This window comes from Struthio camelus, chromosome 7, assembly GCF_040807025.1.
Source record: "Struthio camelus isolate bStrCam1 chromosome 7, bStrCam1.hap1, whole genome shotgun sequence".
Lineage (NCBI taxonomy): Eukaryota > Metazoa > Chordata > Aves > Struthioniformes > Struthionidae > Struthio > Struthio camelus.
Window position 1 is genome coordinate 17,470,496 of NC_090948.1, and position 24,719 is coordinate 17,495,214.

General features: G+C 44.3%; 1 protein-coding gene across 7 annotated transcripts in view; it reads right to left on the bottom strand.

Moving 5' to 3' along the window:
- ENTPD1 (ectonucleoside triphosphate diphosphohydrolase 1) overlaps positions 1-23,393 on the bottom strand; it is a 37,928-nt gene extending 14,535 nt beyond the window's left edge. For 2 of the 7 annotated variants that reach the window (XR_011142136.1, XM_068949963.1), the window contains exon 1: positions 8,888-9,406. Coding sequence is in view for 1 of the 7 variants with exons in the window: in XM_068949962.1 (XP_068806063.1) it covers positions 18,493-18,508 (16 nt within the window). In the remaining 6 variants the exon portion in view is untranslated. Of the gene's footprint in view, positions 1-8,887; positions 9,407-18,492; positions 18,626-18,713; positions 18,879-20,677; positions 20,741-23,027; positions 23,113-23,326 lie in introns of those variants that run through there. The other 5 variants (XM_068949962.1, XR_011142135.1, XM_068949964.1 and 2 more) reach the window with 5 other exon arrangements.
- Between the last annotated feature and the right edge of the window lie 1,326 nt (positions 23,394-24,719).

Here is a 24,719-nt window from a genome sequence, read left to right on the forward strand (position 1 = left end):
CATAGCAGGTAAAGCTGCTGTTTCCTGTTTTCTTTGGAAATTCACAGCCAGTCTGTTACAGAAGAGATCATAGGAGGCCCCGCTGCAAGAGCGTTCCCTTTCTACAAGCTGCTCAACTGCCACATCAAGTGACAGTTCCCCACTGACACCTTCGTGCTCATTTGATTACATTTAATCAAATTAGCCATGCTGCAAGCTACGAAGAAGGGAACGTCCAAGACACACGGTCTGTTGCCCATGAGATTTGGAGTGACAACAGAGAATAAGACAATATTTTATTAATCTTGACCATCAGCCGGCAATTAGCTCTGCTGCTGATCACCCATGGAGCTGCTGCAGTCTGTTGGGAGCCTCTCCAATGACTGGTTTCCTAAACATACTTACAAGGTACAAGTGATGTGCATAACCCAAAAAGGTCTCTTTGGAGAAGAACTGCTAGCTGCTCATACAATCAACACCCCGGCAAATACAAATATATTCTGTGGAGTTCCTCAACTTGAGGACCCACTGAAACAGGTATCCTTGAAGATTGGGAAATTGAGAACAGTACAGAAATGAATCACTTGCCACCACGTTTTTAAAGCGAGGAGCAATGATTTACCTGCCTGACTGCCAGCTGCAGCCAGAAGTGTCTGAATAAACACAGGTGCCTAGGGCCAAAGGCTGCCCAAATCCCTCAGCAAGGCTGCAGGGCAGCTGCTTGCAAATGAACCTCACCCACATCAGCAGAGAGCCCACTAGAGAGCAACCTTGACAACATGGTCTGTGCGTATTTACTAACTGCAAGAGCTCGTGTCCATGAAGTTCTGCCTGCAGTGATGGCAGGGAAAGAGGATGGGAACAGCTAGGGCTGCCCTTCTACCAAGGGGGGATTTGGGGTACTCGCATTATCTTCCGGCTGGGAGAAAGTGAGCTTTATGAAATGTGTCAGGGAAATTGTATGCTCAGTGAGGATACTGAACTTGCATCAGCTTCTGAGGTGCCTACTTAAAAGGCATTCCTCTCTTCAGACTCACTGGGATCAAAATCCGAGTTCATAAACACTTGGAAGAGCCAAGCTACTTCATTTATCAATGCTCTGAAGTTTTCTCTACGCAAGTTTTAATTCTGTAACCTATTGCTTAATTCTGTCCCATCTGAATTCTTCTCTTGTTCATTCTTCATCTGCCTCTTTTCTCATCTACATGTACTCCTCAAACATTTCTACGAACCTGGCCACATTACATGGGAAGATTTTGCTGCAAAATAACGTAAATAGCCTGTTTTAGGCCAACACATATTGAGAAAGTGGAGCAGTTCAAACTCCTCAGAACTCTTTTCTTGAGCTGGCTAGAGGCTCATGACAATATTGTCTTGTTTTTCACAGGGAAACTGTCCATCAGAGACACTTGACTGACATTGCACAGTCCTGCCTACAAGTCTCAAAAGATTGCAGACTCATGTGTACCTAGGCTAGACAGCTAGATAGAGCGCTTTAACTAGTTCTTGCCGTGTAAGTGCATGCTTTTTTTTGTAAATGAGCTGGGGGATGAAATAAAGAATGTGCCCTTTACATTTGTGATAATACAAAGTTGGGAGCAAAAGCACACTTAGGATTAGAATTCCAAGTAAATTTGACAAATAGGGGAAAGAGCCTAGGGAAAACATCCAACTCACTTTAGTACAGACAAGAGCAAATATAACAGAAATTAATTGCACAAAGAAAGAAGCGGTGAACAATTGGTTAAGTTGCAGTTTCAGAGAAAACATTCTTGTAGCTATAGTAGTTTGAAGAAATCCTTTCTCCATTTAACACTGGAAAAGCCTCATATAAACTTCTATGCCCAATTTTGGACACTACATTTCAAGAAAGAAATGTAGATCAGTTGGAGAAACTCCAAGAAGAAGACAAGAAGAAAGATCAGAGGCCTAAAAACTTGACCTATGAGAAAAGATCAAAGGAATTGGATTGTTTAGTTTAGAAAGAAGAGCAAGGGAGACACGTGAACAGATTCAGACAAATGAAAAGCAGATAAAAAAGGAACATACGCTACTTTTCATGTCCATTGGAGGAAAGATCTAAAGTACTAGGCCTGAACTTCAGCGAAATTCAAGCTAGACTTCTGGAAAATTAGACTTCTGGCAGTAAGGATGGGCAAGTCATAAGGAAAATGGCTGGGGGTTGCTGGGTCCCCCCTGCCAGCACTGTTCCAGCTGATCCTGCCTTGCGCTGGGGGTGGCTCCTTGACTTTTCTCCCAGCTCTATTTCCTTGGGTTCAGAAGGCAGGGAATTAGTAAAAGGAGGGTGATGCACTCATAAATCATGCCATGAGCAAGGACCAATACAAAGCGTATGTGTTCCTCTTATGGGATATAGCTGTACTTGCTTGAACAAATCTTGTTCTCGCACTCCTGCAGGAAAGCTCTGGGTTGCACCCAAACCTTACTCAATGCTTTGTTCCTCTTACTTCTGCTGTCCCTGCAACCACCCCGCTGTCCATACATATAGCATTGCTTGGGGTGGGAGCACCCTATCCTTTTACAGTGGTGTCTGGGATAGGGCCCAGAGAAATCACGCAGGACTTCTTGGAGGAGCCTTCACTGCTTTCCTAGCAAAGACTGCAGCGAGATCCCTGTGAGCTAGACGGTGCTAGAGGCTGCAAAAACCAAGCAGCAGCAAGATCCTGAAACAAAGGAGCTGGCAGCACACAAGCCCCTTCTCTGCCTTCCTGCAGCTGACCGTGTGGCCGGAAGGGGACATAGAGGGGCTTTGTGCTCAGCACCGAGTCCCACGTCCCTTGCTTACGTTGGCGCTGCAGCGCAGGTTTGTTGCCGGAGGAGTGATGTCAGGGGACTACGGGCAGGAGCCACCACGACCCAGGCAGTGCCGCCAACAAGCCCCCATTCAGGGCAGTGCACAAAGCGCGTTCCTCCCGGCTGGAGACATTCCCACCGCGCTCCAGCCGGAGGGGTGGCGCGGCCGGCAGCCTCGGACACGCTTCTCTGCCTCCTCAGCCTGTTTACAAGACAGGGAGAGGAGCTGAGATTGCGCCCGTCTCGCACAGCCTCCCACCCCAACGCTATGGTCTCCCTCGTTGTTATGGCATGGCTGGTACTCGCCATCCCCAACAAAACTTTGCTGATGCCGATACTGTTTGTTATCTAGTCCTCTCTACAGGAAGATGTTCTTCCTGCAGTCAGACCAAGATACTGAAATTCAGTCAACAGATAGCAGGATATTTCTGACACAATAGCCGCTAGACAGCCTCATAAACATCCTTTCGGTGTGGTAATTAACTAAGTCCATACCCTATTTAGGATTCACAGATAAAAGAGGTTTTCAGGTCAGAAGGAACAACTGTTACCATTTATGTCAACCTCCTATGGGACAATTTCTGTTATTGATTTCTGCTACTAGCCCATCAAAACTATGTTTTACCTGAAGTAGATTACTACTATCCACAAAACCTGAAATTTAATCACAAAATATCTAGCAAATTCAATATGGCTTCCCCCTCCACCCATAAAGTTTATCACCCAAGTTATTGCTTGAATATATTTCTTATCAGATGATGCAAAGACATCTATTTGTCTTTTGGAAAAAAAGAAGCATCAAGCACTGCCACCGTTTCACCTTTATTGATAGCTCTAATATGTCAGCTTCCAACAGACCCATACTGCTGCCAGGTTTCCTTTTGTGCTCAACATGCTTAAATTCTTTTTTATTGTTTGTAACTCCACTGGCTGCAAATCTCTCCTTATGCTTCTTTCGACCGTATTCTATACTTTCTAACTTTAAATTTAGATTAATTGCAATCAGCTTCCCTTGTTTTCTTAAATCTGCCTTTTCTTCAGATATTTTTATTTTTAAATTAGCATAACTCAATTGTTGGATTAAGGCTTTGGGAGAATAGAGTAAGAAGTTAATAGACAGCTTCTGATTAGCATTCATATACAGCTATTTTAAATTCTCACTGCACTGACTCAGCTCAAGTATTTTTAGATTTGGGAAATCACTTCTTTAAAGAGCTACTACACATTATTTATTAATATACAATAAATGTGCATTACTTAATGCTTGCATATAAATAATAATTCTTACATTCTCCTATTAACACCTCTTTCTCTACCAAGATCAATGCCTATACACAACTCCCTTGTTCTGAAAGTAATGTCTTGCAAGTTACGAGATGGTCAGCCTTGATTTTGAGGAATTAGACTGTCATTCACTGAAATCCACCATCATATCACTGTTTTTCTCATAACTATGTAAACAGTTATGATATTCACTAACTCTGGCTTCATGACTGGTAACAGGTACTAACTACTGCCTTCACCCACTGCGGCTGTGGTTGTTCGTTCCCAGGCTCATCCCTGCCCACCTATCCCATTTAACTATTTCATTATAGCTCCCACTGTTAAAAATAAGGCCATTGCTTTAGGAAGGTTAGGCGATGCGGGAATCACTCCTGTGTGTCCCTTCACCACGTATCCACCCAGAGCAGCCCCCCTTCCCTGTGCCCCCTCAGCCTCCCTGCACCAGGAAGAAGTCAAAGTTGCCTTGACAAAAGAAGGGAAACAGCCATGAGGCTAACCGTTTAATTTTTTAATCCTACAATACCTACAATGGGTCAGAAATAAGTTCAGAAACTTCCTGGAAGACACAAGTTCTTCAGCACTGTAAACATTGCTGGCCGCCAACAGGAGGTTCTGGCAGGAGGACCCAACACAGAGAGAACACACCCAAACCCACTGCCACCCACAATGCCTTCAGTGCCCACAGCATTCCCCTTCCAGTAGCCACCAGTTTCCCTGCACGCCCTCCCCACCAACAGCTGCCCTTCCCTGCTGCAAAGCCAAGAGACACTTGCTCATCTCTAGGATGCCCTTCCTCAGAATTGCTGATTGTTGGGTTCGCCCTCTGCTCTTCACAACACTACCGCTTTTCAGGGTCTTACTTCCCCAGCAGTATTTTGCCTCTAAAAAATAATGCAGCTATCCAAAGCGCCACATGCAAGGAAACAGAGACCAGCCTGCCAGTGCTGCTGCAGCCCACTGAGACCAAGAGCTTCCCAAGTGCTTCTGCAGCACACAGCAACCAGTTTACCTCCCAAAGTTTCACTTCCCACTCGGGACTGGAAAGAGCTGGACACCAACCGCACAACCACAAAAAGTGTTTCAGGCTGGTCCAGCGCAAGCAAAGCAGAGCAGAGCATTGGCAAAGCCACTTTACAGCAAGGCTGTGCGCACAGAGGCACAGGCAAAACTCACTCCTTGGCCAGCACACGAATACATATACTGGGGACGGTCACAACTCTCGTCTGAGGATGGGATTCTGCCTACAACTGGATTTGTTGCCACGCTACAAGTGCGATTTCCAGGGCAGTTTTTTTTTTTTTTTTTTTTTGAGGAGCATGTCCCAGGCCTGCTAGATGCCCAGTGAGTTTACTATCCACTTATGGAAGAGGGGGAAGTAGGGACCTCAAATTTCCAATTTGCAATTAGTTCTAGCAGATGAAGTGAAGAGGCATTTGCTATTGAGGCAGGGCAGCAACCTTGCTATCTCTCCATTCCACAAGCTGAGGCAAAGGTTAAGAGTGTGCGTATAAGATCGCTCTCTAGTTAAACATTTCCAGATTTGCCCACTTACCTCCAGCTGTCAGCACTGGTATCTATTGTCCTCACTGCAGGGTGCAATACAGGGAATAATACAGGGAACAGCTGGGGATAGTTTGTCTCCTGCTGAGAAGTGCTTCTACTGTCTAGGCTTTATGGAAAAATATACTGATTTCTCAGAGGTCAGCTTTAATAACTGGGATTCCCACAGTCCATGGGGAGAATTCAGCTCACGATATTTGGCATGAATATCATGCTCTGTTCCTCATGCTGCTACTATTTCCGTTTCAAACAGCAAGAAACAAGTTATCCTGTGGTATTTTTAGGGACAACCAGTGGGAAGAACAGGAGACCAAAGTCTGTTGCAAGGCAAGGGCCTCAAAATAAAGTGCCTGAATGTGAGAGAAGAAATACTTCTTAGAGGTACTAAAGCCAATAAAAAGCAGACTAAGAAAATAGTAAGAGTTAAACATGAACCTAAATGCTCATGGTTAGAAAAGAACATTGCAAGGACTGGAGCCTCATCCAGGCTGGGAACAAAACAGCCAAGAAGTTTTGCTGGATGAATGGTCTGGCACAGGATCTCATTAATCTCCAAAGTTCAGACTACTTATTACAGGGAGGGACACAGTGAATCCCAGGGAGAATTAGGCTCAGGAAAGGAAATCCATTTATAATCACACCATAGTTTGGCCTTCAATTTCTTTATTACTTCACTCCTTATTTTTACAAGATCCTTGACTCAAACTGTTCAAAAGAAAAGGGACGTGTTTTAGATAAGACAGCATGGGCACACAGTGGTAACAAGGACAAGGGACTCGCAACCATTCATCCTTCCAACAAGTCCCTGAGCTGCCCTGTCTGCATGCATCAGAGAAGGGGCTACTCTGGAGCCATTAAATCCTGCTCATTTCTGGGTGACCCAGCAGCCTCCCAGGGAAGCCTCCCAGACATCTGCAGAGACTGAGCCCAGGACTACAACCAGCAAACAGACATTACAGCTTCTCATCGAGCATGAGCAGCTCTCCATTCCCCGCAAGAAGGTGCGAGCAGAAAAGTCCCTAACCTAGCCCTTCCATAACATCTGCCTCCAGTTTTCTGCTCTGGGCCACGTGTCCACTGAAGAAGCTTAGCAGGGCAGAGAAATCAGAGCTCTCCACTGTCAAAAGCCAATAAAATGGAGGTTTTCTTCATCAGCTGAAGAACTGTTAATCTCATGACACAATCACTCCAGCAAAAGGAGAGATTTCTAATATAGAAAAAAGCCACAAACTCTGTTAAGATTATCACAGCCTTTCAGCAACAGGAATGGCCAACAAGCCTACCCAAAGGCAGCTACAAGGTCTGCTTCTTCCCTGCCACAACACTGCATTTCTCAACCTCTCTAAGCTGAACCAGGCTAGCTGTTCTCCCTCTGGCTCTGGGAGGTCCCAAGCTCCAAGCACAGAGCCACCCTTCAGCCCCAGGACTCCCAAGGCAAGCAGCAGCACTTACAGCAAGTTAACATGACAAAAGTCTGAGCACAGACTTTTCCTCATAGCTCCTGCAGGACAAGGGGGATTTAAAAGGCTATTAACAACAGCTCTGGGACAAAGAAGGAAGAGAGAACATTCATTTATAAATCAGCAAACTTGTGAATTTAATGGTCTCCTTTGTAACTCCTTAAATGTGGCCTGGAGCTGCCTTGGCATCACTTTTTGTGATGCTAAATCGGCCGAACAGCCTTATGTGGGAAGTAAATTCCCAGATAAGCACAGAATAGCCCTGAGGAAGGAAGCTCTAACTTACATGCTGTAACCAGACTTTTCTAGCTACTGCTAGGATTTGGGAAGACAGAGAGCAGTCATCTTTCTCACCACTAAACATCAAGTATGACTCACGTTCGCATTTACCTCTACAATCCAGGGCATTTGCTTTCTTCTGGGGCAAGGTAGAAACAAGATGAGGAGAGAAAACTCATATGAGAGTCATCAATATCATTCAGTATTAGCTGAGCTTTCAGCTGGGATCATGCTGATCCCAGATACTTTGCTAGACTTTTTTCTTCCATAACATTTCTCCCGTCACAAACAGGAGAGAACAAAGAAAACCAAAACACCATTCTGTACTAAGTTACCCATAGCAGACAAAAGCTGGGCTGAAGTTTTCAGCAATTATCAGTACAAAATTCTAAAATAGATATGGAAAATCACCATTTTTTAAATTTAGAAACTGGCTGGGATAGGAGTTCTATCATGTGGATTGAAAGCCATGTAAAAGCACAAGGCAACATATCAGGATGACAAGACATTTTAGAACAGAGGCATCAAAAAAATCAGTTGATCACTGATATGCATGAAGGACCAAAGACCTCAAATGAAAATGGTAAACTGCACTGTAATTCACTGGGAGGAACTGCACGTCCAGAGAGGACGGATAAATAATCCAAGGTATCTATGGAAACCACCATCCTACACAGGAAACAATATGAGATATAACTCGGAAAAATAATATGAAAAATTAACTCAAACTTCAGATATTCATGTGGACAATAACACTTGTGGAAAATGGGATTTGGTCTCAAAGAGACGCACTTACTCAAGGGATGTGAAATGTGGAACTAAGGGGTAACAGGCTGAAGGAGAAAAAGCAGTTGTAAGGTAATTCTATCCTACAAAGAGAAATCTGTGTGCCTGTCTCCACAGAGCAGGTATGGGAGACCTAGTTTTAAAAACATCTATAAACTGGTTGGCTGGGATCCCACGGCACTCGTATTCAGATGGTTCTCAGCAGTGGGTCACCTCCTGGGCCACAACCTGCTCACCCTTTGTACAGACGCGCTGGAAATCACCACGCTTTTTGTGGGAAACTTGCCTCTGCAAAGGCAAAAGGCTGCTGAGTAGTTGCGGCTTTGCACTTGCCGTCACTGAACGTGTCTGACATCTTCCTCGCGCTTTTGTTTTGTCCAATATTTTTGCCCCAGAATTTTCAGTCTTCAGAGAGCCTCTCACAGCCCTATTTGGGCACAATTACATTTCTGTATCACTGATCATTTTTAAATAGAAAGTTCTTAAGCTTTAATTTATCCAAAGCAGCGTTATAAACCAGTTATCAGCAAATAAAGGTTTCACATCTTTTCCTCATTTAAGAACGGAGTACAGTTTTTAATGTAGCTTTAAAGGAGATTAATGCAACACGTCTCAGTGCCAGATCTTATGAATAGAAAGGTGATATATATTTTGAAAAAATTATTTCAGTCATACTCATTCCTCCGATTTCTCTCATTCACACTCACTCACATCCCCATACTCACGAGCTCCAAGCTGCACGCGTTCAGGATCTCGTGTGTGTGATATGAGACAAAGGGTGCTGGGTACCAAGTCCTCACTGCATCTCTTCGGTTCTTCTTCAGTGGTGACTACAGGATTTTATCTTCAGGAGCTAGGAGTTATTACAGTGAGACCTTTTTGTGTCAATATCTTGCCTACTTCATCCTCGGAAAAGCCTAGGCAAAGACACTGCCCAGTGCCTTTGTTTCCTCATTTCAGATACTTTTATGTCTCCAGTCTGCCCTCCTGCTAGAATAGGAGGAGGAAAGGCACTTGGGAAGTGCTGCAACCTTGCTGTCATCCTGCTGTTATCAGAGCATAGGCCTTCTGCTGACAAGCCATCCGCACGGGGGTCTTATCAAAGCGCAGGCGGTCTGCGCTTGTCGCAAACACCACATTCGCCCGGGGTTACTGAGTTTTACTGCTGTCGGTCACATCCTTGGTTATCACTGTAGACCATTCTTTTAACCCTCACTATGCTGTTTCTTCCAGTTCATGCACACACATTTCCATTCATGCTTCATCTAGACCAATCTTAATATTTCTGCTACAAATCTACAATGATGACACTTAGCTATCACTAGTGAAGCACTCTCTTCTGGACCTGTTCTGCCACTTAAATCAGCCTCTCTCTCATCTGGCTTGAGGTTACATGGTGACAACATGTGGGGGGGTGGGATTTGAGGAAAGTTTTTCTGCTCTGCTGTAGGCTTCTGCAGGGCTTTTAATAAGCAACAGTGAGGGAGAGGGGTATGTAAGGATTTATGTGTATTCAGTTTACAACTACTTGAGAAGCCTACAGAAAGCATATTACCCAATGGCACTATACATATTGGGGGGGGGAACTGGGGGGCATGATAACTTCTACTTGTGGTTGCAACTTGTCAACTCCATTTTTTTTGCAGGCTGGCTGCACAGGAACCTTTCCCTCACCCAGAAGAGGACTGCAACAAAAACTGAGATACTCTCAGTTCCCCACCTGCCTTCTGTCACTGCAGGCATTACGTGGCTGGAGCTTTACTTCCCTTTCAGCCTTCATCATGGCTGTGAAAAGGCACTTCCCCAGCTTGGTTAGGCTATGGGGGGACCCTAACAACAATCTCACAGTAAAGGAAGCAGATTTTAGGACAACTGGCCTGGGCTGTGCTTCTGCAAGATGCTCTGCAGATGCAGCCAGGTCTTCTACATGGAGCTCCCAGCAGATCATGCATGAACCTAATGAGACTGGAGTAGCTCAAATAACTAAAGCGCCAGTCTGTTGAAATTAGACGACACTTAACTCTGAAAGAAGAACAGTGCAGCCTGTCCCTGGACATCACTATCGGACTCAGCACGAGGGATTTTAAAACAATTTACATCCAAGGTCTCACAGTGCCAATGGCGAGCTGGAGCTGTTTGCAGGCCTGTCACATGGGGAGCAGCGACAGTACAGGCTGAGACCATCATCACTAATATAGTCCAGACCTGGTTGTGCTCCCATAACCAAACTCACACAGCAAGGCTAGCATTAGTATCAGCTTCCCCATAAAACTTCTGATGAGACAGGAAGCTGCAATTATTCTTCAACAGAACCACAAGTCTCATAAAGAGGCTTTTTTGTTCTTAGAAAATTCTCACGCTCATATCACAGCCTTATGATTCCAGCCTTCTCTTAACAGATGCACAGTGAGCAAGGCTACGACTGTCTCACTTCATTCCCCGCTATTTCCAGGGTCTTTGTGACTTTCATGGTTGGCACCATCTTTCAGCAGTGCTGCCTGCCCAGAACATAATGGAAGCTAATACCAAATAGGTAACTCCACTCATCATACTTCACTTTCCTGTGTTGAATCTCAGTCTTTCCCTAGTAAGGTATCATAGCACTTATATTTGTCCCAGTGCTTTCCATCCATATATTACAAAGGTCAGCATCGTTATTCCCACTGAACAGATCGCAAAAACGTGCGAGAGACAATAGCACAGTGGAAAGACAGTCTAACGCACTGTCTACCAGACCATCTCATCCACTTGCCCATGAAGCTCTCACAAACCAAGTCTCACAGCATGTTCCCTCCCACACACGGTTCCTAGGGTCTAAGGGAAGGAGCAGCATGCTTCAAGTACACCTACTCTTAAATTCATCTTCTGCCATTTTGATTTATTGTCTCTAGTATTATACCAGACTAACAGCAACTTAGAGACCGTTAGTCTAATAAAGTACACATATTTGACTCACTAGAAGATTCATGAAGTTCTGCTACAACTTTTAAATGACATTTTTCATTTTTCCCATCTTTTTAGTTCAAAGAAAAGTGCTGATAAAGAGAACCAGAGACAGCAGAGCCCCACAGGAGAAAGAGTGCATTCACTGTGTTTCCTCTTCAAAGTCTAACTTCAAGGATGGAGGGAGAAAAAAAACAGAGTAAAAGCAGTAGATATTACTTTATAAAAGAGCTATGGGCTCTAACAGCAGGGTATTATATGTAATCACTATGAAATGCTAGTGAACCTAAAGACTAACTGCTACACCACAACAAAAATTCCTGGGATGTGGTTTGCAAAATATTACAATACAAGTTTATGATTACAGCCTCCTGAGAAGTAGACAGATAGAAAAGGCTCTCCAAGATCCCTATTTACAGAAGTGTATCTATTCCCAGCAAGGCTTATGGGATCCACTTCTCATTCTCATGGACACCAAGTGGCCACAATGCAAAGTCGTCCTTAAATTAGCAGAGAAATTACTAGTCTCTTAAGTTGAGACATGCTTTGTAACCTAAAAAGCAACTATAAAATTACTGCCTTTAATAAGGAGTTCATAGCACATGCCAGGTTTTGATGTAAAACTGTATTTTTAAGAGGAAGCTCAGTTCCACAATTGGCTTAAATTCATTTGTCTGCTCTGCAATGGAAAGGTGCTATCCTACCTCTCTCTTCAGCCACGGTTCTACCTTGCACTTGTACACATGCAGGTTTTTCTTTTTCTTTTTATTTTTTATTTTTCTCCACCCTCCCCAAGCTACTCTTCAGACAAGTCAGCTCTCTGATCAGGCTGACACAAAGTCATATGAATGCCAGAAGTCACAAAAGCATGCAGTGTGGGAAAGGAGTGGTGCAGGGGGTTGAACTGCCTCGTTCAATAAGCTGGGTAGACAGCTTAACCTAGCCACGTGCTAAACCACTCACTAAACTCATCTTTAAACTTGTGACTGATTAATATCAGAACAAGGTCTTATTCTTTTATTATGCAGAGAGAATTAAGTCCTAAACAATATTGGGTTTTTTTTTTTTGTTTTATGGCTTCCATGCTTTTCTTTCATAATAAATAGAGTTTCCAAGGTCTGTAAACAAGAACCTGACCACTTGCTTTGCTACAATAAATCTCTTTTCAGCTTAAGCTGGTTTAATGTTTACTGCAGTCTCAGACTAAGCTGACAGTTTACTTCCTACATTATTTCAGCAAAGCACCACTAAATAAATAGAAGCTGCAGATGAGCCACCGGGAGCACACACTCAAGGCAAGATTGCCCATTTCCAACATTTCCCACAAAGCTGCCAGAGCCAGCAGTGAGGGCTGATCTTGGCCAAAGCAGATATCCTCCCTGGCAAGGGCTGCCCAGCACCACTCTTGTAAAGAGCAGACAGGAAAGGGGGTGATTTTCAGGTGAGGAATGAATCCCGCTCAGCCGCCCCTTCCCACCAGCTCAGCCTTCCCTCCCGTTTTGTGCCAGCTCCCTGAGCTTTGTCGTCGAGCATGGATATTGCCATTGCATCAGCCGTGCTGTAGAGGCCCTGAATCCACTTTGTTCCCTGCTTTGGGAGGCTCTGTCCCCTCCTTGCTGAGGCCAGGGAGGATTGCACAGAGGCTGCTCCCTCCCCTTCCCCCTCTGCAGTGTCATTATTAGTTCACATTTAGAAACCACAACAGCTGTAACGGCAGTTTCTGCCACTCCATCTCAGCAGCCCCCCAAGCAGAGTGTGAAAGCCTTGCAAACCAACACAAAGCAGTAGAAGTGGTTTCTACGTCTTGGGCTGCTGATTCACCTTTTCCAGGCAGCATGCAAAGCTCAAAGGCCAGTTACAGTTTGAGCTTTTGCTGAGAGGCTGCAGATAGTTAATAAAAAAACCACAAGCTACTTCTCATTCCTTTGTAAAAATAGGTCGATTTTCTTTTCATTCTCTTCCTCAAGAAAGACCCTATACAGTCAAGACAAAGATTCTCAAGAGGAACCAAAAGACAAAGGGGAGAATACAAATTCAGCTAGGATCCTTTAACTTCTACTTATGTGAAGCAAAAGGCTTGATCAAAGGTGCAAGTGTCAGCCCATAAACCATCCAGCCATTGTGCAAATGTTCCTTTGGGGCAGCAGAGACACAGTTCACAGATAGATGAAGATCACAAGGAACCACAGGACAGCACAGATCAGACTGACAGGCACAAGTCTCCACATACTGGAAGCTTAACTGCTGCCTGCAAAACACGTTGGCATTACAAGGGGGATTTCAAAGGTAATTTAAAGGCAGACAGTAAGTCAGCTCTGCAGATACTCATGGGAAGTTCCTCCTGAGCTGGGAGAGCCCAGGGAGTAAGAGCCCCAGGGGGCTCATTCAAGAGCTATAGCAGGTAGAGGACTGTAGCTGGTGGCATTGCTGACACTAGCTGAGTACTGACAGAATGCTGACAGCAGTGACCAGGCGGCTGCCTGCTGCCTGTGCAGGCCTTGAGCATGAAGTGGTGAAGCCTCATGAAGCCAACACAACAAAGCAGGAGATGGAGGGGTGCAGAGCGGAAAGGGAGATGGGGCCAGAAGAACAAGCTGGAAAACTGATCACTGCAGTGACGTTTGGGAGGAGTGTGAGAGAGGAACTGAGCAGATGAAATGTGTTTGGTGTGCACTTAGCTGACTCTGTTCCCTTCCATCTGGTCACTCACACTTTTTTCCTTTAACTCATTTCTGATTTTGTACTGCTAATGCAACACCGTTACAGGGCACAGTGCTGTTTTTGTCACTCCTTGTCTTACAATGAAGTTCCACAATAACTTTAATCCGAATGACTTTCGCCCTTCCCTCCTCCTGTTCTCTCGCTTCAGCTGGTGTTGGCATTCAATCAGCTGCAGTGAACCAGATAAGCAGAAAATTATTCCAGAAAAAAGAAAAAGGCTGAGGACAAGGACAAGCTTCCTCTCTCCCCTCTTTTAGCAGCATAGACTGATGTCAAGTTAAACCAAGCGTGGAAGTGGAGCCTTTGGCTCTGCTGCTCCCCACACATGCACGTTGGCAACAGCTCCGTGGATAAGAAACTGTGATGCAGTGCCTGCCATAAACCTTCGACTATACTCAAGTGAAGATTGCAGCGAGCTGAGAGATGAAGTTAGCTTTTTATCAGCTAGATGTGAGAACTAAGAAAGAACAATATAAGTGGTCCCCTCTAACTTATCTTCTAGAGAACCAGCCTAGGTGTTTCTCTTGGGAATATACTGTAGAACATTATGGGCCAGTTTCATCGGCCTCAAGCAACAGTAATCCCTTAGGGGCTGGCTCCCCAGCGTCACCTCAGAACGATGATTCTAGTTTGACCTAAAGTTCAGCCTAAGCATTTCTGTCCTTAAACACATCCACCGCTCTTCATCCCAGCAGCCTTAAACAAGTCAGTTCCAAGCTGAGAACCTGACTCATCTCAGCTCCAGACAAATTGAATGCAACTCCATGGTACACAGTCTGTGCACAGCAAGAGAATTGGGACTAATGCGAAGGTACAAAATACCTAGTGTGCATAGTGTGTGAGGGGGCGGGTAACTCCAAAAATGAGTTTGCTCATTGCTCTCAAGCCCACCAGTACTCCAGGCACAAAGGCGTCTTGGGAAAAAAGGAAGGAATGTGACCAAGCCTGATGTTTCTGCACCAGGCTAAGCCAGCTATGCAGTTTAGGAAAGGCCACAAGAGCTATCAATTACAGTGTTTGTAACCTTTCCCTTCTCAGGTGTCCAGCCTCTCAAATTTATTCCTTTTCTTCTAGGAATTCCTTGAATGTTTTCTAAGTTTTCAAGCCAGAAGGCAAACAGGTTGCAGCGGTCACAACATAGCTGACTAGAGAACAGCTCTCCCCCTCTGCCATGCAAAGCATCCATTGTATATACAATTTAAGATAGCAAAAAAGCTATGAGTTATGGCTATCAATACATATGCATATTTTTACCAGACAACATTGTCCAGAAACCTTTCTTCCGCTCTATTCAGTATTTGAATGTCCAGCTTTCTTCCCCAAAGTTGCATTAGCTGTGCTTTCACAAGCTGGCTTGAAGCCTATTATTTGCTCTTTATGTTTCCAACCGCTCTTGGCTTCCTTAGACTTTTTCCTCTGACTTAATTGGTATTTGCACTGGTTCTCGCAGTGCTGACAAACTCCATCTGTAAATCAGTCATTTAATATTTTCTAGATCGTTACTGAAAATGGTTAATACCATCAGGCCTCTTGCAAAATACTTCTAAAAACACAGCTGTTGAATGACAATTTCCTTTTGACAACTGTCTGAGGATGGTCTGTCATCCAGGTCTTAATTCATTGGGTTCATTCTTCATTGGAGAGTCACAGGGAGATTTTTGCAGTCAAAATAAAATCAGAAATACATCTATTGCTTTGGAGAAACTTAAACATGGGAGATATCTACTACTCTAAACCACGTTCACTATTTCTGAAAAATAGAACAAAGCACAAATAGGAAGTCAGAAGATTAAACCAGGTAAAGGACTGACTGCTTGCATCAGCTTCCCTGTTGTATGCTCCTACAGGTATCTGACACCAGCCAGGGAGATTTCTTGTTCCATTTCCTCTTTTATAAGGGACCATGAGCTAAGTCAGGCTCTGCAAGTCTTTTAGCTTACAGCCTAAATGTATTCATGGGCAACTAATATTCCCTTGTTTGTTTTTTAAATGGATTTTTTTCTCCTAAAACTCCAGGGAGCCTCCAGCCTTCTGCAGAGAAACAGATCAAGCAGCAGATGTTAAAGGTGATAACATACAAAAGATAAAACATAGGCTAGTTTTACCAATGGAGAGTCATACTAGGCTTGTTAGATATCTATTTTTGTAGGTCAGCTGACTTACTTTGTAAAGAGAAATATAAACTTCAGGAAAGGAAGGACAAATGAAAAGGTCGGTCAGTACTTGCAATGCTTTCCCCCTTATAAATACATACATTTGCTATTCTCCAGCCATTAAGCACCGAACCAAAGGGAACATATTCCTTAAAGTATTTATTGCTGACAAACTATCTCCACATTGGGATAATGATAATGCTTACTTGAGGGGATCACTTTACATCACAGGCCTGCTTCCATACTGGATGAGTAATTTCCTTTTCTATACGTTCATTCCTATTATCCATTTTGCCAGTGTTACCCATCTTCACAATAGCAATATTCTGAAAACTACTTTGACAAACCTCATTTTCTATATAAATGAAAAAACCCAAACAGCTGTTAGGACTATTCATACTGGTCACCAGCATAAGCTGTTCCTCTGCAGCACTCCAAGCAAAATTTCCTCCTTGGCTGTGTTACTATACTAACCCAAATTACCATCAGTTCTACCTAGAATCAGTATCAAAAATATTGGGCTTTCTAAAACCAAAAACAAGCATTTCAAAACTGCTCATTATAATCCCTGTGAACAAAATTCTCAGGAGGTGAACAGACCTGTTTGTCTTTCACTGGAACTCTCCCAAATAATTCCTTTTTGTTGAAAGGACATGCCCTCAGCATGCACTTCTGTCTCATTTAAAGGTGAAAACTTTTGTACTGGCTAGTAGACACCATCAGTCCTGGGCTCCCCATGTTGTACTGACTGATTGCTGCCCTTGGAAGAGGCACTTTTAAAAAAAAAAAGTGCCTCATGTTTTCTCCTCCCATACACTTAAAATGCATCTTTTTGCCAGTTGTTGCACCAATTTTCATTAGGTTCTTTCAAGACGACTTGCATTTTCTGCAGTTCAGCCCATTCTACCACAATCACCACTTCTTCCAGAATTAGCTTGGTATTAACTGGCAGTTCTCTTCTGGCTTCTTGTTTAAAATTCCAGTCTCTAAATGAAGGCTTATTTGGCCCTCTTTGCTAAATCAGTTTTGCTCTTTTAAGTTTCTTTCCTGTGATTCCTCACCTCGCTAGCAAAGGCATCTCCTTTCATGCATTACATTTCCTTTTTGGAAACTTTTTAAAGACTGGTTTCAAAGTTATTCTTATCTCCCTCCTCAGAAGAGGCAAATAATTTCTAAATATTTCCAGCTTCACTCATGACCACACAAATTAATGAGCTAACCTTCCACTTCTGCCAGTCTTTGCATAGGTCAGCCTGAGAAAACATTTCTTCAAGCACCATTCATTACATTGCACAAAGTTAAAAACTCAAGGGATGAAGGGAAAGGTGTAGTTTGCTATTTTGCTTATTCTGAGAAAAACCCAATCACCTTTTGATATCCTGTTGTCATAAGAATAAGTGAGAGCCACTTTCTCCTAATACTGAACAAGAAACTACCAAAATAGTGGAAACTTATCCCCAAGCTTCTCTCTCAATTTAGTGGTTGGTTAAGTTTCTGCCCAGACCCCTTTTCCAGCCTTTACTACTTTCCTGAGTTCCTGCTTTGTAGTTAGGAGACCCACACAGAGCCTTGCATTGTCGGTAGCGTAGATGAGATGCCCATATTGCACAAGCTGCTGTAACCGGGCTGTAAGACACCCAGAAAGACAACAGCAGATTCTAAACTAGGAAATGTTTCTGACAAGTGCTATATGCATCATGCCAGCTGATTATAAAAGGCAAGCTCTAGCACAAGACGCATATCTCGTAGCAAAGACTACCACGCAGCGAGTATCTTTAGCTGATGCGAGTCCCCCAGGATCCCCAGGACTGCAGCTTGCAGGGTGCCCGGGGGGATCCCCCTCCTCGTCCCTTACAGCTCCCACTCCAAGCCCCGAGAGTCCCTTGTAACCGAGCACAGCAAGTCCGAGGCTATCGCCTGCCGGCTGCGTTTCCTAATGCCCCATACTTCCAGGGAGCGGGTTTTTTTACCCCCCTCCTTTTTTCTCTTTTTTAAAAAAGGGCCTTTCCCCGTGGCCTCCCGGCACCCGCTGCCGCAGCCCCTCGCCGGGCAGCCGCCAGCCGCGCCAGGGAATCCCGCCGTCTGACGCGGCCAAACTTCCGCGGGACGCCCCGGCCCGCCGCCCCCCGCCTGCGGAGCCGCCGCGCACGGCAAGCGCCCGCCCGCGCCCCCCACCCCGGGCTCCGCAGCCCCCCGCCGCATGCTCAGGGTGCGCCCACCCCAAACCGCGCGGGCAAGCTGAGCTCCCACGGCGCTTTATTTAAGCGGGTTTTTGCGCGGGGCGGGATTGCGGCAGGCTGCAGCGGCGCGGAGCCCCCCCCCCCTCCTCCCCGGGCTGCCTCCGCGGAGCGCGGCTGCGCCGCCAGCCCAGCGCCGGGCGGCCGCAGGCACCCGCGGAGCACGACCCGCAGGGATGCTGGCTCCGGGCAGCCCTGAAAAATCCCTCCTCCCTCCGCCCTCCTCTCCCAAGGTCAAGGCTGGTTTTTAAAGCAGTGATTCATTGCCGTCCTCACCCTTTGGCTCGTCCATCGGTGCCAGCGCTCGCTCCCTCCTCTCCCCCCTTCCTCCTCCTCTCTCAGCTTCTGCCGGCTCCGAGCTGCCTCAGTGAGAGGTGCACATGAAACTGGGCGCTTTAACGGTCCATGGCTGTGGGAGGGGTTAGTTTAACTCTACATGCCTCGGAATTAATCTAACTTGCAGGCTGACCTGCAGCTTTCCTTAAAGTAGAAAATACCTCAGGGAAGCATTGCCGGTGCGCCTGGGGCTCCTCGGCGTTGTCCGGAGGGTCCGGCAGTGCCGGCGCTAGCAGCTCGCGTGCTCCAGGTAACTGGGTCAACACAGCCGTAGCCTCCCCGTTTGCTCCTTTGGGGCTGTAATCTGAAGCCGAATTGCCCTTTCCCTGAGAGACACCGATGCATTTTGGCTGTAGATTGCAATTTGTCAGTCTTCAAAGTCACTTAACACTAAGCAGATTTCCTTAGCTCCGGGGGAAACGTGGAAAGAACTAGCCTGAGAAGAGATAACCCTCTTCATTTCCAGATAGGAGGTCCAACTCCCAGGGGAAAAGATAAAATTTGCAATAATTGCTGAGAAGTCACCTCCTGTGTCTGCCTGCCCCACAGAATGAGCTCTCTCCCCTTGCTGCAGGTCATGAGGAGCACCACAAAAGACCACTTTGTAGCTACTTGCCAGGAAAGCCCAAAGAAACAGTACCTGCACCTTGTGGTGATCCCCCTGGTCCGCAGTGCCTGTAATCTCCCCGATCAGCTCTGCACCATCCCAGGCAGACTCCACAGGAATGAGACTACAAGACAGTCCTGGATGAGCAACTTCTCTATAGCTTCCTCTGTCCAAGCTTCCTAGCACCATATGCCCCCCCCCCTTCACTCCAGCCTTGGACCATTAGCCTCCCACTCCAAAGGAAGCCATCCACCACTACATGCTTCCACCTCCTTTTTCAAGCAGTAGCCTCCAGCTTCCCACCCCTTAAGGCTCTTCCACTCACCTCAAGGCTTCCCCAGTGCTTGCCCAGGGGAGAAGACACCACCAGCAGTAGCCAGCTGTCAATGCCCTGCCTGTGGCACAGCCAGCTGCTCTATCACATAGGCTTTGCTTTTACTGACTTGCCTTCGTGCTTCTGGAGACTACTGTTTGCTCCTTACCCACTGGACGTACCACCACAGCCTACTGCCTGCCAGCTCCCTGTCAACCAGCTGCTTCCCGAGAGACTGTCCTCAAAACCTCCATGGCAAAGAGTTTTCTCTCCCTTAGTAGGAGGAGGCAGGCAGACCACAGTCCCTGCAGGCCAAGACCAGGACCTGAGTAACACATCCGGTATCAGGGCTGGTATCTGGATGAGGTCTTCATGAAGACAACGATCTGAAACTAATTCCCTCTGATGGTGAAGTTTCCCCACAACTGTTTTGCTGCTTGCTGCAATATCTCTAGACACTCCTTCAATTCCCTTCTCAGATTCCTTTATTAAACTCCCATCTGCTGCCTTCATTACAAAATGAACTGCTCTTATTTACAAGCATAAAATTGACTTAGTCTGCATTACTGTAATCTGGGTTATAATCTTTCTGGGAAAGAGTGAATAGGAATCTACATCAAAATAGAAGTCTACATAAAAAAGAAGGCATTTGAATAAAGTATTTTTGAAGTATTGTCAGCTCCTAGTCAAAAGCTTAAGTGGTATTTCAACAGACAAAAACCTGAAGCTGGATTGTAGATAGTTTTTGCCACCTTCTTATTCAGAAAGATCAGCCCTCAGCAGCCCAAATAGGAGAGAACTGACATTGCTCCAGTGAAAACATGGCAACATTTTTAAAGGGTTTAGCATGGCAGAAGTAATTATGTCAGTCACCCTGACAATCATTGTAAAAGTAAGGGTGCAACTGATACAGGGCTCAATATATACAACTTAAACTCTAAGACAATAAGTACCAATAGATTTGTAGAAAATTTAGAGAAGATTAGTGATCTCTTTCCTATCTTTTCAGATTGATAGAACATACCAATCACACACACTTCTTCAAAGAATACTTGCTGGAAGAGTGTCATCACAACAAATAAAAAGCAGAATGATATAAAATCAATATACCATATGTTAAATGGATTAAGTGCGGCTGAATGGTAATTATTTTAAATACAGTTAGACTCTGGGACTGATTTTCAGACAGTTGTGTTTAGACTCACCAGCTCTGTCCGGACACTCATGAAAGCTCAGTCAGTTCAGCTTACTGAAGCACTTACAAATAGCTGCAGAACATAAATTTACCAAGTGAGAGTGCTTCAGTGAAAGATGTCTACAGGTTCCCCCTCCCACTCCCTGAGACCAGCAGATAATTCCACACCACACGCAACATGGTTGGTGGATATTCAGATTGACCTATTTCAAGTCCATCTAGAACTCAAAGGTACAATAAGCCGCCTTTATTACAAAAGCTTGAGTTTGCTGCTTAGTGCTAATTTTCTATTTGAGGAAGTTCAGCATCACACTCAGATAGATGAAACCTTCATGGGGAAGGAAGGTACATTATGAGCCAGAGATTATTAGACAAGCAATGACATTTTCACACAAGAGGAGGTTATCACCTGGAGCATAAAGGCTCAAAGGAAAAGGTTTGCAGTGCACTGCGACATGACAGTTATTTACTACAGCTAAAGATCCTAGGCCCTTCATAGAGATGCAGTGAACATGGCAGGGGTTTCTGAGCCAGAGATGACCTACTTTAAGTGATGGACTGATAAATACATGAATAACGTTTCCAAAACTATAGAACCAAAGATTGACATTACACTTTTTCGCAGTTCTATTTAGGTATAAGTTGCAATGGTGAAGCTTTCCCCTTACTCTCTCTTCTCCCATTACAGAGAAGGGGGAGGGTGGACTTCGTAGCCTCATGTGACACAAAGTTCAGACTTCCACTTCCACAGCAGGCCAGATCCAAATTTTGCAGAGCATTTCTGTTCTGCCTTCTGATCCTCCTGTCTTTGGGCAAACTTCTGACTGCAATCCACAAACCAGCACCAAGCAACAGCTGATCCTGTGCCAGTCATTTCCGTTAAGAAAACAAGAGGAAAAACCCCCAACAACCTAAGAGACAGGCAAGAATTTGTACAAAGATAAGGGTCCAGACAGCATGAGGAGGAAGCTTGAAAACAGAAATAAAAAAAAGAGGAAACCAGAGAGATCAGGATGCAATTTCCACACATCTTGAGCAGGGGGCAGGGGTAAGAATAGCAAAGCAACAAATGAGTGCCAGTCTTCTATCCCTAGGACATAAAAAGAACATCTCGTGCTCTCAAAGCTCAAAATATATCTTAAATATCCAGCTCCTATCTAGCTGGATCACCTATCTGTTAGAATACTGGTCTCAAGCATCTTGATCCTCCAAGTTTCACAAGTTGCATGAATGATGTGTGTATGTGTATCTCTCTCTCTCTCTATATAATATATACATATACTAAACCCCAAACTTATGTCTAGAATTCGGTGTTTCAAAGATATTAAGGTATGTTGGCTTTGAGATGCAGAATAGGAGCAAGAGTGAGCTCTAGGTCACATAGCTGATTTTCAGCAAGCAGAAGGCGAGAAGGAATTAAGGCAATAACACTAGAATCCAGAGCCAAGCTATCCCTGCTTTCTAGTGGGGAAAAAACCAGGAAGACTAGGAACAAAACTACAGGAATTAGAGGTCTAAGGAGTTCATTTCTACAGAAAGAATTAGTAGAAAAATTTCTGAAATAATTAGTCTTTGAATGGAAAAAAGAGAACATCCCATCACCAACCTCAAGAAAAATACTGAAGTCCTCTGCATCTATGTTTGCTTAGGGGTATGGCTGGGTTATGTATTTAGAAGCTGACATATCACTCTGAATGCTTAAGAGAGGAGTGGCAGCTTCAAGAAGTTTTTTCCATGTAAACATTGCCCTTAACAGAGATAGGAAGGTCTGAGGAATTTTCAGCTTATATATCAAGTCACAGTGTGCTGGTTCACCCTAAACCACCAACTACACAGCCATCTACAACAGACAGATCCTAAGCAGCAAAGGTCTCTAGAAACATGATGAGCACACTGAATTCCTGGATGAGAGTGTGGAAAACTCCATACAGAGACTGATTCCAGGGACTAGGACAGCCTCCTTTTGTGAAGGAAGGCAAAGATGACAAGGCAGGCATTAAAAAAACAACAAAACAAAAGATACCACAAGTAACCAATTAACTAATGGTGCTGAGTTTCTTGCAGGCTTGGCCCAAGCATCCCACATTGCAATCGCCCCAGGTACACCAGTGTCCACAACACATTAGGCCAACTCCTGTCCACATCTGCAGGTTCCTCTGCAATACTTGATTTCCAAATGCCTAATATTTAAAAACCTTCCTTTGAAAACCAAACCTCTCAGACTACTTCTGAAGTAGGTGGCAAACAAGCAACAAGCTACAGTGTTTGCCTTTGTGTGCCAAAAGTTATATTTTTAAAGAACGCAGTTCTCTGAAAAAGGAAACATTACTTTGTTATTTAAGTAAAAAACAAAAGATTACCTTCAGCTTCACTTGTTGCAAATGAACATCATTGCTTCCTCTGCTCCTCAGCTTTAAACTTATGAAATGCATTGTCTATAGGGACCTAAGATGAAGGAAAGGAACTTACGTCATGTCTATCTTAGGTTAATATTTATAATCCTTTTCTCAGGGGACACCACTGTGCTGCCTTTGTACCAACACTGATCAAGTCATCCAAAACCTATCACCTCCAAGAGAACAGCAGTTCTGTTGCATTTCTCCACTGATTTTATCACCGTTAAACACAATACTCCCTTCTCTATCGCTCAGCCCAATACCTCAGTCCCTTTCGTTTCCTTGCTGCTTCTTGCACCAAACCATTTCTGTACCATTGGTTCCTCTTCCACGCTAATGTAATTTCCTCAGAGATCCTGATGCTATTTTGTTTTGAATAGCAACAGATAACACTAACATCTGTTGCTCAACCATTACCCTGTCACCATCTCTACTGGCTGTTTTCTTCTCCATTCACATCAGAGTTCTATAGCTTTTGCCCATCTCTTATTTTTATGTCACAAGGATCATAGCACTCAGCACGAGGAGCCTGCAGAGCAATCTGTTAGTCCGCCATCTATGTGACTTTTTGTGCAATCTCTGCAAGCCAGTAACACAGAGGTCATGAGGTTCATAGAAACTGGGCAAAAATATATTGTCCCTGCAATTCTTCGTAAAAGTGAGTCAGTTTTCTAGTTAATTTCTTAGGTTTGTTCCTCTAAGCAGTCAAAGCTATTCAAGACAAATTATATTTGTACAAACCAAATGAAAGACAAGTGTACCATCACTGTTAAAAATCCACAAAACTTCAAAGCACATCAGCAGTTTTTCATGCTCAGTTTCAGAGTAACAGAAACAATATGAATGATGAGCACTGAAATGTCATTTTAAGGAACAGTCCCAAAGAACCACACCCAAGCCCCTTAAGCTGCCACGCTAAATTTATATGTTGGCAAATTATATATCTCCTGAAACTCCATATTAGGCTTGCAGTACCATATTCAATAGGTTTCAATACTATTATCTCAGAATATCATCAAGTATTCTATTCTTACCTTTAACTCTAGAAATATACATCAGCATAGTAAAAGGAAAAACACTTCCCTTCATAAACTTCACTACTTAACATAAGAGTACTTTAAACCAATTAACATGTCACATGGTTCAGTATCAGGCTACCTTGTTAAAAAACAGTTGCTTTTTATATCTAGGTTATTTCATGCACTTGATATTTCCCCAGCATCAGCTGTGAGTATTCTAAACCAAATTTCAGAGTACCTTTCAATTGGCTTGCTAATTTTAATAAAACCATCACGTTTTTGAACATAGTCACTTTCCCTATAAAAATTGCTTCTCAGATCACTAGACATTACTGTTACACAACACATCAGCGCTCTCCTGCTCGCAAAGCTCATTTTTCTTTCCAAGCGACTGTGAATAGATCTAGGCATAACTATTTTGAGCAAGTATTTGTGAATGTTGGTGTTATTTGAGCCCTTTGATCTTTTATCCTTATGGTTTTGCATCTTTTAGTATCTTGCTGTTTTAGCTGTCAAAAGTAGTAGACAAAATCCCTCGTAACGCCTTACCAAAGCCAAAATTTCCAACTTTCTGGTGTTCCCACCGAGAGGGGAACCTTCCCTGCCTACACACGACGCAGTTGTCAAAAGCAACCAA